Source organism: Bacillus rossius, chromosome 1 (assembly GCF_032445375.1).
Source record: "Bacillus rossius redtenbacheri isolate Brsri chromosome 1, Brsri_v3, whole genome shotgun sequence".
In the NCBI taxonomy this organism is placed as follows: Eukaryota; Metazoa; Arthropoda; class Insecta; order Phasmatodea; family Bacillidae; genus Bacillus; species Bacillus rossius.
In genome coordinates, this window is record NC_086330.1 from 123,230,732 (window position 1) to 123,245,567 (window position 14,836).

The following is a 14,836-nucleotide window of genomic DNA, read 5'->3' on the forward strand; positions in this document are numbered from 1 at the left end:
ATTAGATTTAATACTGTATTTAGCAAGATGCATTCGATGGCTGTTAATATTTATAAGTTAATAGCACCATGAACACTTAGTATTATTCCTACTGATATGAAAATAATAATCTTAAGTACTTTAAAATCTATAGCTTATTAAACGCATACTGAAATTAAAATTTAATTTAATTTTAAATCTTGATCAAAACTGATTACAAAAAATATGTAATAGTGAGCTAAATACTAAGAGTTTATGAATTAGTGAACTTAACCATTTGATGAAGAACCCTGGCGCGAGAGTACTGATATCAGTTGGGGAGGATTCAGAAAAAAATTGGAATGCTAAGAGTTCTCATAGACCAGCCATTAACACACACACACACACACACACACACGAGTTGCAACAGATCATTTTACCATTAGTTGTCTAGGAAGCTCAAACTTGGAGAAAAGAGGTGCAAATCTCTCTGTACCCCTGGATGCGTCGCTTCGGCATACAGGCGCTTCTAAGGAACTGTGAATCGAAAGACTGACTCTTCCAGGCAGCTGCAAACTCTACGAAGGCACTAACTCGTCGACGAAGACCTACGAGCCGACGGAGGGACCGGGCAGCCACTGCATCATTTCTGGCCCTGCCTCGACGTTTAGGCGGTAGACGACCAGCGCACAAGTTCTGATAGGATCGTCATACTCCCTAATTTTATGATGATACAAATATGATCACTATTTGCCAGGACTGCCTTACAAACATCTACACATCACGGAAGCAGATCACTCGTCTGCGTCCCTGTGCAGGATCTTGAAGGGTTCGAGAATGCTCCTCACACAGATATTGTCTTGCCTCACTGACACTGTTGAAGAATGTTCCAAATTCATCACGCTACACAGCCAAGGAAGATTAATTCACAGAAGATAGTTTTCAACCACTATTTCTACTTAGAAGCTACTGCAGAGCTGTAAAACCAACAATGAAAATGTAATCAGTGCAGCAATATAATAGAAAGGAACAAAATTAATAAAATATTCTAGTCTGACTATAATTCCTCTGAGAACAATGATAGAACAATGAGAAATATAGTTTTAGTATGGGTGGGTTATTAACTCAACACATTAACATATAAGAAAACCAAATTAAACTTTATAAAGTTTTTGACTTTTTCTTAAGAAATGTGTGCGACAGCACCTTCATGGCCATCTGGTTACAGCATAAGTATTGGGTTTCCTGGAGCGAGTCGCAAAAAAATATTAACATGCACACAATTTATGAATTTTTAATACCACAGAGCTATCAAAAATTTTCAATAGATGTTTGAGAATGTTCTTTCTTACTTTGACATAGTAACCTAAACATATCACAATGTTTACTGGCATTTTTAATTCAGACTGTTGTGAAAACTACCCAAGCAAAAGGATGAGAAAGAATTTATTAACACACTGTTTTACACACGTGTTAGTATGTAACATGCTGGTTTCCACACTTTCACTCTTGATTATTAAATATTGCAGAATTGACTTAGCTTTCTAATTGATTGCAGCACATATATAAAACCAGCTCAAGAGTCTCAAATTACACACAGGCCCCAGTTTCCATATTCCTGGATTTAGGAGCTTGTCGCTCTTTTAGCTCTTCTAAGCATCCACTCAACTCACCTATTGCTTTTCCCCCATGCCTCCGCAATTTATCTCTCGCTTTTCTCACTCACATCAACACTATACACTATGATATTCAAACCCACAACCACTCAGTTTAACAGTCTCTTCTACTGCTACCCTTTGTTGACCGAGTGACATTCTGTATACTGTAACACTATTTGCATAACATAGATACTCACCCGAGCCACAGATGTACGATTTCAACATCATTGATGCCTGTAGTCGTACATTACCAGCATCGTTAAATGTCACCTCCTGGCTGCCATCTGAATATATAAATAAAACACACTATGACTAATCAATAGAAATTCCATAAAACAGAATGTGTGCAAATGGAAACATCTATGCATAAAGGCATATGCAAACATAAATGCTATTGACTTTGTGTGAAGATTATGGATGTGAAGGAGAAGGTTTGTGTTAAAATTTGGAGCTAGAACACAATAAATAATCTTCAAATGTGAAACCTACAGTTTGATACACTCCTGGCCACAACACACCTGCCACAGAGTTGGAACGAGGCATACTCAATACAGGACAGAAATGAATGCTAAATAATGCCTAACATAATTCCTGAGACACAACTACATTTTTATTCAAATTAAATTGTCACTGGATCTGACCACTACAATGTATGTAGAGATAATAATTATTGTTATTAAATAAATACAACTTTCTAGAATTGATATCAAAATTTTAATTGTAAAAATGTGTAGTCAAAATTCAATTTAACACCAAAACTATTGGCAGCATTAAAAACATTTGGATCATTTAAGTCAATTATACAAAATAATTTACTTGAACAGTTCAGGTGGAGAAATACATCGTCAACCATAATGGAGAAAATGAAGGGGAAGGGGGTGGGTCATTATTTTTTGTCCTTACAGATTGAGATAACACATTTAGAAGTATGTACTAAGGAAAAAAAGATTAAAACCCGATGACAAAAAAAAATTATATATCTGGTATAGCAAAAAAAATTATCTACAGGAAAATATAAATTTTGATTGTATTTTTTTTAATGTAAAGTATTTTTTATTTAATATAATCTTTTTTTTTTCCAATTTCAAATGCATTTCTAGATTAAGAATTATCACATCCACCATCTAACTCTTAGCTTTATCACATAGGTTACCAAGATTATAAAAAGCTTTCTCTTCCTCAAAATTGCACCTATGCAGTTTTGTTGTCATAAATACCTATATCCTAAAAGTATGTAAAAATATAATGATTGAACAAGAATACTTAAAACTGGTTTCATCATTGATACATAATGATAATTACAACTACAAGTCCATTATTTAATATTTACATTTTTTATACTCTTAGATTTTTCGAGTAAATTTCTAAAAAATAAAAACATATCAATCACTCATTTTTCCCTTCATAATTTTAATAAGCTGTCAGTCACATAAGCAGACCTGCCAACATTCAAATTTAAAAAATCATGAGGTCCTCGATAAAATTTTTCAGGCCCATAAATACAGGTTAGATATAAAAAAACAACAAATGAGAATCTTTAAATTTAAGTGACAAACCTGTACATATGTTACATGGTCTCTGCTTCAAAATTTATTTCAACAAATTATAGGTTGTAGATTTAATTTAGCGCTGTCGTGTAGTGATCATGCAGGGCCGCAACTAAAAAAGATGTAAAATAACATTCTGCTCGTGTAACACTATTATCACTGTTCACAGCAAAATTAATTTTTTTATTGGAAGCAATACACTTCACGTGTTAGTTGTGTTTTTTTGTAGCGACATGTTTCACAATGTCTCCTCTTTCACTAAGCGAGATAGAAAAATCAGCACGGCACACGCTACAAAACGCAAAACTGCTTCCTTCACGTGACTCGAGTATTGATGGAAACTCGTTACTGTAAGCTTTCGTAAAACTTGTTTTGTAACTTTTAAAAACAAAATCTTGGGGCCCCGAAAAATCGTGAGGAAACACTATTTTGGCGTGAGGGCGTGAGATAGACCTTAAAATCGTGAGCCTCACACCAAAATCGTGAGAGTTGGCAGGTTTGCATAAGTAATATCTTGAGGAGCAACTGATAAGGAAAACTTAATGGCTTACAGAATCAAATATCTCCAAATTGAAAGTCAATGTCACTGGCAACATCACAAAATGCTTATTATCTATCATTTATTCATTAGAAAATAACGATCAATTTAATTTGGTATTTCTTGTTGCTTCTTACCTGAACCAGAAACAGTGACGCTGGTGTTTTGAATTCTTTCATCATAGTACGTCTCTGTCAAAAGTAATCATAAGTCATTTAGTATACATGAAAGCATAAAACACTCATATAAAAGCTGCTGAAATAACTTAAAATCAACTTAGAGTTTAAAAAACTAAAAACAACCCACTTTTACCATTAAATGAACTAAAAATTAAAAAATAAATTTAAATTTAAGTTTTTGTCCAACAGCCTAATAATGCACCACAATTATGTATAACTAAAAGGGTGCTCTCTTCTTCAATTTTCGTGGTGACTAAGATCGAAATTTTCGTTTTATATATATATATATATATATATATTAGTTATATATCATTATATATACAGTAGAAGCCCGATTTAACGAAGTGCTATGGTTACCGAAAATGTTTACTCTAAATCAATGTTTCATTAAATCCGATTTTCCGATTTTCAATGACCCCCGCACTCATAATCGCGTCCCTACCATTTCCATATCGTAGACAGGGTCGACGCTGATATCTTGTGCTGCCGTGCTATCTCAGACTTCGTCAACTTTACATCTTCAACGTCTTTTAATCTCGCTCGTACGGCCCCCGGTTCGTACGTACACCTCGGTCGTACATACAGATTTTCAGAAACCGTGAAAAATGAGGCATAAAATAAAAGTTTAAAAATATGTAAAGTGTAAGAAATACGTTAAAGTCAGTGGGGGATCCAGGATTTTGGTTTGGGAGGGGCTTGACCCAGCTGAGGCTAGGCTTTATCAAGGAAAACACTAAAACAATAGTGGACCCAGATGCTTTTGGGGGGGGGGGGGCTTGAGCCCCTTAGCCCCCCCTCTGGATCCGCTACTGGTTAAGTGTATTAAAATACAGTCGCAACCTGCAGCGTTTATAACAAATATGAGCTACATACACATTGCGTCACAGTAAAAAATAAAAAATAAAAAAATTGGCCGCAAATTGATGGAAAATTTCCATCAATAGCGCGCCGTATGCGGAGAAAGGTCATTGTACTCTGTCAGCTGCTGTTACGGCGCGGCGTAGCCGCCGGCTGACTCTCTTTGTTCGCTGAGCTGCGCAGCACTTATAAAAAACGTATTCCAAAAACTAAACACAGCGCACAAAGCTCTTACTGAGAATAATAAAGCTGTAGCAAACCGTATGTATTCAGTACCGAGTAACAGGTGCGCCATCTAGTAACGACTAACGAAACGTTACACACAGCTGCATCTCGTTACTCGCATTTTTCGTATGTTTTACGCATGCGCACGCATATTCGATGAATTTGCGTTACAAAGAACGATGTTTGTTTATTAAGTAAAGTATAATTTGGAAATTCGTCGTCAAAGTTTTTTACTGTTTATTAAAGGTATTGTGTGTGTAGACAAAGTTTGAGATTGGAACAGAAACAACGTAAGAAAGTATTGTTTACAAATTAGAAATATGTTTTTATTATCGCGTATTTTCACGTTTTTTTTGTTCTTATCTTAAAAGAGATAGTATAAAAAAGCCGCTCTAATGAGATTTAATTGTTTCTTGGTTAACAAAAACTGTTCATTATCAAATATTGTTAATTGTTTATATTCTATTTATTATTATTTACGCGACGTCATACTGTACGCGTACGCAATACGACTCGATTCGTTGCTGCAACATAACATAGCATGTTATGCGGTATCAGAAGTAACGAGTAATGTAACGTGATACGATAGTAACGAGTACTAATTGTTATAGTAACGAATACATACCGGAACACTTTTTTTCGTTACTTTTACACCTCTAGAGAATAATGATAATGACGTATTGGTGTGACGTGGTCACAAGTTAAAAAAACTTGGAGGATGGGAAAGGGAATATTTGGAAACGTGTGATTATTGGCTAGCACTGTTACTATGCGGGCGTGTTTGGAAGATAACGTGATGAGTCAAGCCAGGCATAGAAGAGGGGGAGGGGGATGCGGACAAAGAAACCCTTCATGACGTCATGTGTCGCGGACAGTCTATCTATTCAGGCGCGCGCAATGGCACGCACCTACGCAATTCAGTTACAGCGCCCGCAGTTTTTAAGCAATTTGAAGAACTTTTTTAATTTTTTCGTATTTGGACAGATGATGCAAAGGCAAATATTAATATATAGTACCTCCATTCTATTACTGACACCACAAAGTGTGATTTTTAATAAGATTCCATTACTATTTACTTTCATTTTTTGGAAATCTATATTATTATTTTAATAAATTGGTGTTTTTTTGATGGTTCCTGAAAACCTTTACGTTAAATCGCTGTTTTCGTTAAATCCGTGTTCGCAAAATCGGGGTTCTACTGTATATTGTTATATATCATTATATATAGTTATATATATAGACACACACACACAGTGTATACTCTTTATAACGTCACTTGATTTAACAACAAACTCCTTAAAACGTTGAAATTGCTTGGCTTTGGTTGGTTTACCTTGTTTTATATACAATAAACACTATATAGCGTCACGCTAACTCTATTTAACGACAACAATACTGCATTATAAATCATTAAGCAGTACTTTCTAAGTTGTCGAAGTTTATAAGAACTGCAGCTGTGTACGTTCTTTTGTTTGCTGTTTTGTTGTTGTATTATCTAGCACGTGTTTACTTCGACTGAAATACCAAAGATTCTAAGAAATTTTGTCTTTTGTTTTTGGTATGATGATCTTGCACATGTTTACCTCGGTCACTGGACTTTTGTCAAGTTGTTACATGTTATCATTATCGCAGTTTGACGTCGTCCAGGGCTGCGCCCATCTGAGCCCCATGTGCCACCACCACCCTCCTGTTAATCTTCCCGGCTGACGTGTTTTTAAATAGCGCGCCGCCGCAAGAGGGCGCAGTAGAATCAGTGCTTCGCTCCCCAAGAAATAATAATACTGTGCAAATCTTTTGTTTTGTTTCCCAAGTGCCATATGTTTTTATATTCAAATTGATTGTAATTTTTATGTATTTCGTCCACTAACCACATCCGCGCACGACGGGAGACAGGGTAACTGTTCAGGTCGCTTGGCGCCAAACACCCCCCCCCCCTTCCGCTACCTCTGCGGCCATTGCTCGCGCAGTCGCTTCCCTTCGCTACCTGAAGAAAGACGCTCCGTTCCGGCTCTCCGAGGACTTCGCCTTTGTGCGCCTATCGAGGTGGTTGGACCACAGCTGTGCCTGTCGTGCCGCGAGGCGTTTTCATAGAGCGATTGTGTTTGCGTCCTACGAGTGTTGTTTGTCGGCGTGTGGGGCGCCCTGAGATCCCACTGCGTGGTTCTTATAAACAGCGTGCCCGACGCTGAGAGCTAGCCAGGTCAGTGGTTAGGGTAATTGCTGATGGGGGAAACGAGTCAAGCCGCCACACGGGCTACGTCACACCTGAGACAGTCTTCTCGCCGGGTCCGTGCCCCCTAGAAACGGTGGCGCCCACTAAATGTACATTATAAATACTACCAAATCCCCCGACCATGTCAAGTTGCTTACAGACTTTTGAATGGTAAACATGGCGAGTAAACAAAAATCTTTATGCATTGACGAAAAAGTTTTATTAATATGCTCAATAGAGGCGGGAGAAAAGATCACTGATGTTGGAAGATGCTTTGGATTTAGCTGCTCTGCCGTGTCTACAATATGGAAAAACAAAGAAAAAATTCTGCAAACAGAGGAGGATGGAAAATCTGCTAAGAAATTAAAGAAACCTCAATGCGAAGATCTGGATCAAGCGATGCTATCATGGTTTTATAGACAACGCCAGAATAATATGCTTGTCTCGAGGCTGATCATGAAAGCTAAGGTGGGTAAAATATTTGCTGAGGAACTAGGATTGACTGCTTTCAAAGCATCAGAATGATGGCTCAGGAAATTCAAGCAACGTCACCTTATCAACTGTGGTAAAATTAATGGAGAAGCACAAAGTGTTGATACGAATGTGACTCACAGCTGGATTTATAGTGTGTGGCCCAAATTGAAAGAAAAGTATGCTCCAAGTGACATTTTCAAACCTGATGATACCGGAATTTTCTTTAAGTTGACCCCCCATAAAACCTTGAAATTTAAAGCACAAAAGTGTGAGGGAGGAAAGCTCTCCAAAGAGCGTATCACAGCTTGTAGCTGCTAGTATGAGTGGCACAGAGAAAAGGAAGCTGTTGGTGATAGGAAAATCCAAAAATCAGCGTTGTTTTAAAAACATCAAACAATTGCCAGTGACCTATAAAGTAGTGGTGCACCGATGCGGATACAGATTAATCGTAATCGACCATTATTTTAAAGATACCTTTGCCGATTATCTACGTGTTTCATTTAATCTTAAGTGTTAACTATACCTAAACGATATTATGATACCATTTTTTGTGATTCAGATAAATTATCTGGAATGAAGTGAAACGTTTATAATAATACAATAGATACCGCATTTGTACAAAGTGTTAACTATACTCAGCCCGGCGTAATTAAGTAGGTTCTTACAGTGTAATATTTTGTTAGAAGTTTTAGGACAAAATACGGTGTAATGTTGCAGAACCCTGCCCTCCTAATTAAATAATTTTTCTTTTAAACTATTTTCATGAATGTAAATATTTCTTAAAAAGTCTTTCTAATGATATTTTACCGTTTGTTATATATTTAAGGGTTGACATTTTTCACTTGCTATGTTTTTAAGAAGGTATTTATTATTTTATTAGACATTTTCTATCATTAGTAATTTTTATGTAATTATTCACAAATGAGCCGCTGTACTAGATTTTTGCATGTTTAGGCTTACTTTTTCAGGTTATTTCTAAATGATTTTTATTTTTGTAAAGTAATTCGTATTATGATTATTGTTCTTAATTTTAATTAACGTATTGCAATATAATTATAGATCACGGAACTGTGTCTGGGCTGATGTGATGATTAGAAAGAGAGGCATGAGAGGCCTGTAAGTATGAGTGAGAAAGGAACAGTGCTTCCCCGCCAACCGAGATAAAGACGGTAATTTCCCCCCTGCGTGGGAACTGTGTGATAACTGCTCTCTCACGGTGTGGGAGAGAGAACGAGAATGGAAGTCCCCGATTTCGATGTGAAATTGAAAAGAGACAAATCAGGGGAAGCCCAGAGTTCTGTATGTAAAAGATTTTTTCATGTATTGTAACTTGTTCTGTGATTGGCTTGTATCTGTAGCATGAATGAAGAGTGCGTGTGATTGGTCGGTGAGGTCATGTGACGTCTACTCCCTGCGTGGAGGAGAGTGTGGCAGGACTTCACCAGTCGTCTGTCGATCGCTGCACCAGTAGGTCGCGTTCGATGGCTTCTCGCAGATAATGCAGTAATTTGCTAATGGATAATTTCACGTTGGTGGTCGGAGCCAGGCCTATTATTAAATCAACCTAATTTTCTACATATTTCGTTTTGGGTATAATTAGAAATTGCGGCCACCTTCGTCGGCATTTGGCTCGGGGCGAAATTCGGTTTCGTTGGGTGCGGCCACGTTTGAGGCCGCACTGACTTCATGTATTTGCAGCAAAACATTACTGAAGGACTTAATCTACGCTATTATTTTTCGTTAATTTTCCTCGCGCGAGCTACCAGCAGTTTTTCGACGGGCAGATGTATGAATGAAACGAGTGAATGAACCATTGGAAGTGTTTGGATTCGTCGGGGCATTCTGTGTGAAAAAATAAAAACAAAAACTAAAATCGGCATTCAACATCTGTTTATTTTTGTATATAACGAACCGTTATAACGGTAATATTTGTATATATTACAAAATTCATCTAACTCCGTCAGATCATGATGATAGATATTTCGTTAAGTTTAATAATTCTCATTGCCTTGAACAATAAAAAATACATTTTTCCTACACGTTTGTTTACGTTTCGTCTTTTGTCCTGACTCTTGTTTAGTGGCCTTGTACATTACCTACAGCCAGAGACGTAAAATAGATGGCACGCAATCGAAATACTAGGGGTGTGCGAATACTCGAAATTGAAAATATTTGTGCAAATCAAATATTTGATTCGATTCACATTCGAAACAAAATTAGGTATTTGAAAATTTCAAATATTCGAAAGTTTTCGAATGTATTAAAATATTACTTTTTTTTGACAAAACGTGTGATACAATAGTATGTCAAACCTCGAGAAATCATTTTCCGAGAGACTTGGTGAAAAAAAAACTGTAAGCGGACCTTTCCTTACATCATATTTTAGGTTAGGTAAATGGGCATACTGAGAACAGTTAAAGCCAATATAGCGTGAAAATTATCATAAATGCTTATGATTTTACTGCAAACTTTACGTGATGTGCAGCATAATTAATTTATTATATCCAGTAGTCCTTAGCACAATTTTTGGGTGAGCCATGTTTGTGCCATACAGTAAAACCTTTTTGTTGCGACCCCATTTATTGCGACCACCTCTCTATTACAACCTGATTACGAGGAACCATGAAAAAATTGCCGAAAATCCGAAGAAAATCGGACAGAAAATAAGTTTATTGTGGTGAGTAGCGTGTTACTGCGTTTCTTTGCCGAGTGCTGTACTGCCGTAGGCAGCGCATATCTAAAAATAGATACCACCTCCTGTCGACCGCTGTCAGCGCTTGACAACCCCCATTCCACGTCCCTTTGCCGGCAGGGTGCAGATAAAGGTTTTTGTGACGTGTTTACGTTTAACTTTTTGCGAGTCTCTAGTGTGGTACGCAGTTAAGGCAAAGCTACATGCTGGATTTCTCTTGATTTTGATTACTATTGGTTGAAAATGTTTGCTTAGTTTTTGAAGTCCGATTTGGTATATTTTCTGGCTTGAATTTGTGAACTATTGTTGATGACTAAAGCAGGTTTTTTTTTTCTTCCGATTTTGTGTATTATGAATAAATAAATAAAATATCATTAAATATTAATTACTATTAATACAATGCAGGAAAACCCTCCGGCCGCAGCGTGTGAACATGGTAGTCGGCTGCTCGCTCGCCCTTGCTCACCCTCTCCCCGTACCGTGCGCTGCGGCCGATCTCGGATGCTGCTTGTACTTGTTAACAATCACGTTATCTGCTTCATTTTAACGAGAGTAAAAATATATTAAAACTGTCAGCAAATAGATAAAAGCTTTGTGTGTCCGCAAAACAGGGCACAACACTGGCCCGCCAGTTGTTTTCATTCAAAACGTGGCTAAAGAACTTGCATGGATCAGGCTGAAAACATCCGGCAATACGTGTAGGTTATAAGGAATCTTGTTATGAATTGAGATGTTATGTTTTTCGAGTAGATATACACAGCGACCGACTGGATGCACGCCCGCCTCAACATGTTTTAACTGCCGCAGCGATGTTTATTTTGACAGCTCAAACAATTATCTTTTCCCGTGGGTTGATAGAAAAAGGTCGCTTCACCCAGCATAAAAAAAAAGGCTACGCCACTTATTCCCCAATCAGGAAACACACTGGCTGCCGTCTGTCTCCCCCGCATTTATCTTTCTTCTAACATTCCACGCCTCTCGCGCGAGCAATAACAAAGCGACCACGCATTGGGCCGTTTTATGCTTTGTTTGGTGACAGCAGCTTGATTTTATTCGGTATATTCCTTTTCATAGGACCCTTGCTATTAAAATACATTTATATTTAAGTTTGAAAGCTTGTAAATTCCTTGCCAGAGATGACTGAACTCGAAATTGGTGTGAAAAGTGACATATTTTGACATACTTTTTTTTGGGCGTGTTTGATATTTACAACGATCTTACCCCTCCCTCACTGCATTAGTACCCCATTCATAATAGCCCAATTTTACGGGAGAAGGGAGGGTGAAAAGAGCATTTTCTCACTGAAGGTTTTTCAAAGGGGAGTGAAGTTGGGGTGTTATAAGGGAGGACACTAGATGGTTTGTGTGTCTGAGAGGGATGAGCTAGCCTTGAAGAATGTTACCGAGGGGAGGGAGGGGTGGCTTATGCGTCATGAAGCCGCTGCCGCCAGCCAGCCGGGCGAGCTTCGTGTGCGCCCACTCGTGTTGCAGAACCTAGAGCTGCCATATTTTTAAAGGAAATGTCCCGTTTTTTTTTTTTATTCTTACATGAATATTATTGGAAGTATTAAAGCCGACACAAAAATATGCTGTGCGTTAAAATTAACAGATTTTAAAAATCTTTCATTTCTTTTTTTTTCTTCTTTTTTTTTTTCTGATTTTCACATTTTGGTCAAAATGTCCAATTTTTTGAAGGTTCCCGAGAATGTATTCGTAAAATCACTGCTTCGTTAAATCCGGGGTTCGTGACATCGGGGTTCTAGTGTATTTAACTATGGCAAGCAGAAAACGTACATGTAAACTAACCAGTAAAAATAAACTGTCTTTTGACATATTTTCTTTAGAGGTGGCCTGTAGGGCGACGGACTTGTCATGAAGGTTGAAGTGGGTTTAAAGCAAAGCCGTCTAGCATTGTGAGTAACAGCATCCTGCCATTGTACGGCTGGTTTCTGCCATCTGTGGCGGATGGCACAAACCAAAGTTCACAAAACCAAAAGGAAACTTTATAGCATTAACTGTTCAGTGAATTTTAACATAATATTAAAATAAAATAAATATATTAATAAAATTCCTTGTTGAACGAAAATCAGGTCCAAATCTGAAGTTTAATGTTTTTTCAAATCTTTTTCGTTTTAATTGAAGCCATTTCATTATATATAGTTTAACCATTTGCTCTGCAAATCAAATGACTCAATAGTCAATGTAGCTGATCCGGCTGCGAATTATAGCAATGGGTGCAGAAACTATGTGTGATCTGAATCCAGAAATGTAGTTGAAAACACAATTTTCATATATTTAACATGCTCAGCATTATTTTGTTAAAGAATTCTATGTTAAATTATGTGTCCAAGTTTCATATTACAAGTGTATTTGCAACATGAGAACACGTGATTTTTCTCATTAGCGAGGTTAAATGTTACACATACGAGAGTACCGAAAGACTTGCTCACATTTTTTTTTTATCGTAATCTAAGTTTACGGCCTTTTATCTTTCAAGTGAAGACGTATTACAATAAAAAAAATATAACTAGGCATTTATATAGGACATAAGGAAGGCATTTTTGTGCATAAATAACATAATATTATATCATAATAATTGTATTAAATGGTTTAGTTAAAAAAAATACTTAATTTTAATAAACATGTGTCTGAAGTCTACAAAAGGTACAAAAACATTAAGAAAGTAAGTTAAGTTACTCTGCCAATACCAGTTCACTAGACACATAATGTTCGGATGTTTAACGTTGGAAGGCACACTCACCCTGGTGTGCGGCCCTGAGGACCCTCTGGTACGGCAGGAGCAGGAACACAGCTTCCACGAGGTCGGCGGGGAGGGACCGCCGGACGAACTGCGACACCCGCTCCCGCAGGCCCAGGTCCACGAGCAGCCTGAGGCGGGACACTATCCCGTACACTGCAGCATCGCGCTTCCTCAGGAGAGGGTTCACCAACGAAGACACTCGCAACAGCTGGCTGCACATGGTGTCCGACAAGCTGACAACACAAACCAGCTTTGTTGGACGCTGCGACCGCATTAAGGTGAAGGTGGTCAACATACCAGTTTATATGGTGGGGGGAAGGGGGGGGGGTAAACGGAGTGAGGTGGCAGTTGCAGAACACTGGATTTGCTTTTCAGGCCAGTCATCCTGATTTAAAAAATTTCTATGAATTTCCCAAAATCACTTCAGGCCAGTGGTTTCTCAAACTTGTTAAAGGCAGGGTGCATTTAAAACCTATAAATAATTATTATAGCCACACCAGATACAACTATCTGAAAAAAAAAAATACGATAGTTAATGTCATGGTTTGAGCACAACCTGTATAGTTGTTCAAATAACAAAAAAATAATTTAACTAAAAGAGCAGTATATCAGTGACGAAATGGTATAATACAGTTTATTTTTATATCGACACAATAAATCATCATATATAACAAAACAATTGTCAAATATAAGATTGGGTTACAAATATATCAAATGGTTTGGTATTTATTTGAAAGATAGGAACTTCTTTGTTTCAATCAATAAAATTAAATCTGACTTAGATGTAGACAAAAACATTGATATTATTCAAAAGGTTTATGTTCACGTCCTTTTTAAGATCTTTATTTTTAAGAAGAGAATTATTTGATGCTGTATTTATACATAACTGCTACAATAATAAAATTATTAAAATTACCTGTAATTATCTACTCGATAATACAGGAATTAAAGTACCTATATATAAGTCATCAGCAACCTTTATTATGTACATTAAGCAATACTAATGACACTTTATACCGAACTATTTCATATTTCAATAAGTATATTAGAGTTATTTTCCTCTATCAAATAATAAAATAAATATTTTAAAAATCTTACACTCTTAATTTTAATACATATTTTTTTGTTGATGATCTAATAATAATGCTATGTTGTATACATTATGTTCCTTAACTTATAAAATTGATAACATTTTTATGTTAAATCTTTTTTTATCTGTAGCTGTAACTACTGTTCCTTTTATTCTTTTTTTTTTTTTCATCTGTTTTGTGTGTTTGTTCTGTCTTTGTCATTTATGTATTTGTGTTAGTTGTATCGTGCCTACCATCCAAGGTCTTAAGCTGTAGATAGGCAGTAATAAATGTTCAATAAATAAAAATAGATAAATAAAATATTTGGACACAATTTCTTTCTCAGGATACTACAGAGCGCACCCGGAAATATTGGTGTGCCCTAGCACACACTTTTAGAAACACAAATGATAAAATTATTCCTTAAAACAGGCCATAGTTAATTCCCTATCCAAAGTCCCATGTCTTTGCAGCTGTGAGCTACCTTCTCTATCATGGTGGACACACAAATCTGCAGTAAAATTTTCCTGACTTTCCCCAGGCCAAAGTTACCTGACTAATTTTTTTTATTAATAATTAACCTATTTTGCAATTTTCTGAAAGAAAGAAAGAAATACAATCTAGCCTCCACCATCCCCATAGATGGCCTGTATTAAACAGAAATT

At 36.9% G+C, this 14,836-nt stretch overlaps 1 protein-coding gene across 3 annotated transcripts in view; it reads right to left on the reverse strand.

The window, feature by feature from the left end:
• Positions 1–14,836, reverse strand: part of LOC134544482 (serine-protein kinase ATM) — a 207,318-nt gene that overhangs the window by 141,379 nt on the left and 51,103 nt on the right. For all 3 annotated transcript variants that reach the window (XM_063388481.1, XM_063388480.1, XM_063388482.1), the window contains exons 15-17: positions 13,102–13,334; positions 3,839–3,892; positions 1,814–1,900 (exon numbers count right to left, since the gene is read on the reverse strand). In XM_063388481.1, the coding sequence (XP_063244551.1) occupies positions 1,814–1,900; positions 3,839–3,892; positions 13,102–13,334 (374 nt within the window). The remainder of the gene's footprint in view (positions 1–1,813; positions 1,901–3,838; positions 3,893–13,101; positions 13,335–14,836) is intronic.